Below are 4,888 nucleotides of genomic sequence, written 5' to 3'. Positions count from 1 at the left end.
AGTAGGTATACATCGTAGATACTACCAATAGGGGCTTGTGCACATCTTGCATCAATTAGCCAATTGGTAACCAGTGGAATGCAGAACTTGATCATCATCACTACCCTAAAGACATAGACTATGTATCTAATTATGGAGGCCAGCGACAGGGTGGTCAGAATTGGGGCTAACATAATCAGCAGTACAGGCCAGCCCAGCCACAATTTAACAATGGGAACATGGGAGGTATGAGGCCCCCTAACAATATGGCACCTTACCCAAGGCCACAGGGATATAATAATCAGAATCAGCAGCAGGGGTATCACCCTCCTCAGCAGCAGCATGGTAGAAGGTAGGAAGATGGGTTTGCTAGACTTGAGGCAATGATGCAGCAGGTTATTGGGTCTAATGCAAAAATTAGTGAGAGAGTAGATGCACATGATTCAACGATCAAGAATATTGAAGTGCAGATGGGCCAAATTTCGATGTATCTGAACAATCGTCTTCATGGGACACTACCTGCAGACACCCAGATAAATCCAAAAGATTAAGGCCCAAAACAGCTGATGGCGGTGAGTCTACGTAATGGTAGAGATTTGGATGTAGAGCAAGAGAGGGCTCGAGAAACCAAACAGGCTAAGACACTCATACCAGTGCCCATTGGGCTGGATGAATCAACGAAATTGACAGAGGTGATAGTCCAGCCTGCCCAGGAAGAAAATAGCATTCAGATTGAGATCAAGAAAGAAGCTGAGATAGCCCAGGAACCACTAGTTGACGTGACAACTGATAAAGATCAATCCCAAATGATTGGGAAGAAGAGACCTCCTGCACCCTTCCCTTAGAGACTGGCTAAGTACCAAAAGGAGGAGCAATACAAGAAGTTCTTTGAAATACTGAAACAAATCCAGGTAAAAATACCATTGATTGATTCTTTGAAGGAGATGCCTGGATATGAAAAAATGATGAAGGACTTGATGTCCCAAAAATTTGATTTCCAAGACTTGGCCACAATTACTCTTACTCAGACCTGTAGTGCAGTGGTGACTAGACCAATTGTGGAAAAGCTGTCTGACCTAGGGAGCTTTACAATTCCATTCACTATTGCTAATTTTGCTTTTGCTAAGGCACTGTGTGATCTAGGGGCCATCATTAATCTTACGCCCCTAGCGATTTATAAGAGGCAGGGGATTAGAAGAGCTAGACCCACCTCTATTTTGTTGCAGCTGGCTAACAGGACTGTAAAACGACCCTCTGGTATCCTGGATGATGTGTTGAATCAGGTAGGGAAATTTGTATTCCCTGCAAATTTTGTGATCTTAGACTACAAAGTGGATGAAGAGATTCCCATAATTTTGGGAAGGCCGTTCTTGGCCACTAGGAGAGCTCTAATTGATTGTGAGACTGGGGAGCTCAAGACGAGATTGAACGATGAAGAAATAACATTCAATGTGCAGAAATCTATGAGGCGACCAAGCGAATTCGCCAATTGGTCTCTTATTGATGCCGTGGATATAATCGTAGAGACTGATGATGAGATGCTGACTATTGAGGACCCCTTTGCTGCATGTTTGATGAATTTGGATGAGGTGAATGGAGAAGAACTAGCAGAATGGGTGTTGGCATTAGAGGGTAGAGGGTTCTGGGATAGAACTCTTGAATTTGAGCCTTTGCACTTGGAAAATAGAGAAACTCCTCCAGCCAAGCCATCCAACGAAGAACCATCAAAGTTGGAGTTAAAGCCACTGCCAGCCCATCTCAGGTATGAGTTCCTTGGACCTGACTCAACATTACCTGTTATTATATCATCTAGTTTGTTAGATGTGCAGACACAACAATTCTTGCAGGTACTTAAGGAATGTAAGACTGCCATTGGCTGGACCATGGCAAACATAAAGGGGATCAACCCCGCCTACTGTATGCACAAAATTCTGCTGGAAGAGGGACACAAACCTTCCAGGGAACACCAAAGAAGGTAGAACCCCAATATGAAGGAAGTGGTGAAGAAAGAAGTGATAAAGTGGTTAGATGCGGGAATCATTTTCCCAATCTCTGACAGTATCTGGGTTATCCCAGTTCAATGTGTACCTAAAAAGGGTGGCATGACGGTAGTTAAAAATGATAACAATGAACTGATCTCTACGAGAACTGTCACAGCCTGGAGAATTTGCATGGATTACAGAAAGTTAAATCTAGCCACCCAAAAAGACCACTTCCCACTTCCCTTCATTGATCAGATGTTAGACAGATTGGAAGGGAGGTCACACTTCTGTTTTCTGGATGGGTACTTAGGGTACAATCAGATATCCATTGCACCAGAGGACAGAGAGAAGACCTCCTTCACTTGCCCGTATGGCATTTATGCTTTTTGGAGGATGTCCTTTGGCCTATGCAACGCACCCGTCACATTCCAAAGGTGCATGATGGCCATATTCACTGACATGGTAGAGGACATAATGGAGGTGTTCACGGATGACTTCTCAGTGGTGGGGAACTCATTTGATGAGTACCTGATAAATCTGACTCATGTGCTGAAACGGTGTATCGAGACTAACCTGGTTCTTAATTGGGAGAAGTGCCACTTCGTGGTACAAGAGGGCGTAGTCTTGGGCACTGGGTGTCAAGCAAATGAATTAAGGTGGATCGTGCTAAAGTGGATGTGATAGCAAAGCTGCCCCCTCCAACTTCAGTCAAGGCAATCAGGAGTTTCCTTGGGCATGTCGGTTTCTACCGGAGATTCATAAGAGACTTCTCAAAAATTTCCAACCCTCTCTGTAAGTTGTTAGAAAAAGATCACCCTTTCTTGTTTTTTGATGATTGCAGGGTAGCATTCGAGGAGCTGAAAAAGAGGCTGGTCACAACACCTATCATTGTTGCCCCTGACTGGGAGAAACCATTTGAACTCATATGTGATGCTAGTGACTACGCAGTGGGGGCAGTGCTGGGACAGCGAAAAGACAAGCTGATGCATCCAATCCACTATGCTAGTAGAACACTGAGTGGAGCTTAGCTGAATTACACTGTGACTAAGAAGGAGATGTTGGATGTGGTATTTGCTTTCGACAAGTTCAGATCATTCCTAATTGGCTCCAAGGTAATTGTATACACTGATCATACAACTCTCAGGTACTTGATTGAGAAGAAGTAGTCTAAGCCGCACCTGATTCGTTGGGTGTTGCTACTGCAAGAATTTAACCTCAAAATTCGTGACTATAAGGGCACAGAAAACTAAGTTGCTGATCATCTATCACGACTTGAGGGAGATGAAAATTTGGTTGAGGTTGAGGATATTCTATAAACCTTTCCAGACGAGCAGCTGCTTGCTACTAGTCTTGAGGAAGCGCCATGGTATGCAGACTTTGCATATTACCTGGCCAGAGGTATAGTTCCCTATGACCTTTCATCTGTACAAAAGAAAACGTTTTATCGTGATTTCCGCATGTATTATTGGGATGAGCCTTATCTGCTTAGAATATGTGTTGATAATATGATCCGGAAGTGTGTCCCCGAGATAGAACAATCTTTTGTTTTGCAGGCTTGTCATGCATCGGCGTATGGAGGACATTTTGGAGGGGTCAGGACAGCTACGAAATTGCTAGAGGCCGGATTCTTTTAGCCAACAATGTTTAAAGATGCACACCAATTGGTGAAGGGTTGCAATGAATGTCAGAGGATCGGGAACATTTCCCGTCGGATGCCCATGAACCCGATTCAAGAGGTGGAAGTGTTTGATGTCTGGGGTATTGACTTCATGGGTCCCTTCGTCAGCTCCTTTGGCAATAAGTACATACTTGTCGTTGTGGATTACGTGTCCAAATGGGTAGAAGTTGCAGCGTTGCCCGCTAATGATGCAAGAGTGGTGGTGGGATTTTTGAAGAAGAACATATTCACCCGTTGGGACACCAAGAGCGATTATCAGTGACGGAGGCACTCACTTCTGTAATAGAGCTTTCGAAAAGTTGCTAGCAAAGTATGATGTACGCCACAAGGTGGCTACCCCATATCACCCTCAGACTAGTGGGCAGGTTGAAGTGTCCAACAGAGAGATAAAGAGTGTGCTAACCAAGACTGTGAACACCACAAGAACTGATTGAGCAAAAAAGCTAGATGATGCACTCTGGGCTTATAGAACTGCTTTTAAAACACCAATTAGTATGTCACCATATAAGTTGGTATTCGGAAAGGCCTGCCACTTGCCAGTGGAACTTGAACATAAAGCATGGTGGGCATTGAAACAGCTGAACTTAGATATTGAGGCTGCGGGCACAACAAGAATCACTAAATTGCATGAGCTCGACGAGTTCAGGCATCTTGCTTTTGAGAGCACAAAGTTGTACAAGGAGAGAATGAAGAGGTTGCATGACCAGAACATTGTTGAGCGACATTTCAAACCCGGGAACATGGTACTGCTCTATAACTCAAGATTACAGTTGTTCCCTGGTAAGCTTAAGTCACGATGGTCTGGTCCATTTCGAGTGGTAGAAGTCTTTCCTTCAGGAGCTGTGGAGATTTCCTCGGAGAAAGACTCTCACACATTTAGAGTCAATGGACAGATATTGAAGTAATACATAGGCATGAAAGAGCCAAAGGGAGTGTCTGAGATAAATCTGACGGAACCTTAGAGGTCGAGCGAGCCTTAAATACGCTTGTCGGCGTCGTGCCGCGATGTTAAATCAGGCGTTGCATGGGAGGCAACCCACAAAGGTTCTGTTAGTGTGTTCTTGTAACTTTCTATATATATATATATATAAAAGAACATCAGCACTGCGACCGCGGTGAAAGGCAAGTGTTCTGCCTAGCATCGTCCAACCCACCGCGACTGCGGTGGGACCACGGTACAACTGCGGTGAGACACAACCTCTCTGTCTCAGAGTATTAAACCCACCGCGGCTGCGGTGGGTACCAGGTA

The 4,888-nt window shown here is 44.6% G+C and overlaps 2 protein-coding genes across 2 annotated transcripts; both read left to right on the top strand.

The window, feature by feature from the left end:
• The first annotated feature begins 923 nt into the window (after positions 1-923).
• Positions 924-1,958, top strand: LOC138878027 (uncharacterized). Its single transcript, XM_070157683.1, has one exon. It carries the CDS (start codon positions 924-926, stop codon positions 1,956-1,958), a length of 1,035 nt encoding a protein of 344 aa, XP_070013784.1.
• A 2,175-nt stretch (positions 1,959-4,133) lies between these two features.
• LOC138878026 (uncharacterized) lies at positions 4,134-4,544 on the top strand. The gene has a single exon (XM_070157681.1). It carries the CDS (start codon positions 4,134-4,136, stop codon positions 4,542-4,544), a length of 411 nt encoding a protein of 136 aa, XP_070013782.1.
• Positions 4,545-4,888: the final 344 nt, after the last annotated feature.

The sequence above is a fragment of the Nicotiana sylvestris genome, chromosome 9 (assembly GCF_000393655.2).
Source record: "Nicotiana sylvestris chromosome 9, ASM39365v2, whole genome shotgun sequence".
NCBI classification, from domain to species: Eukaryota; Viridiplantae; Streptophyta; class Magnoliopsida; order Solanales; family Solanaceae; genus Nicotiana; species Nicotiana sylvestris.
Note: the sequence above shows the minus strand (reverse complement) of the source record. Positions and strands in the feature narration are given on the sequence as shown.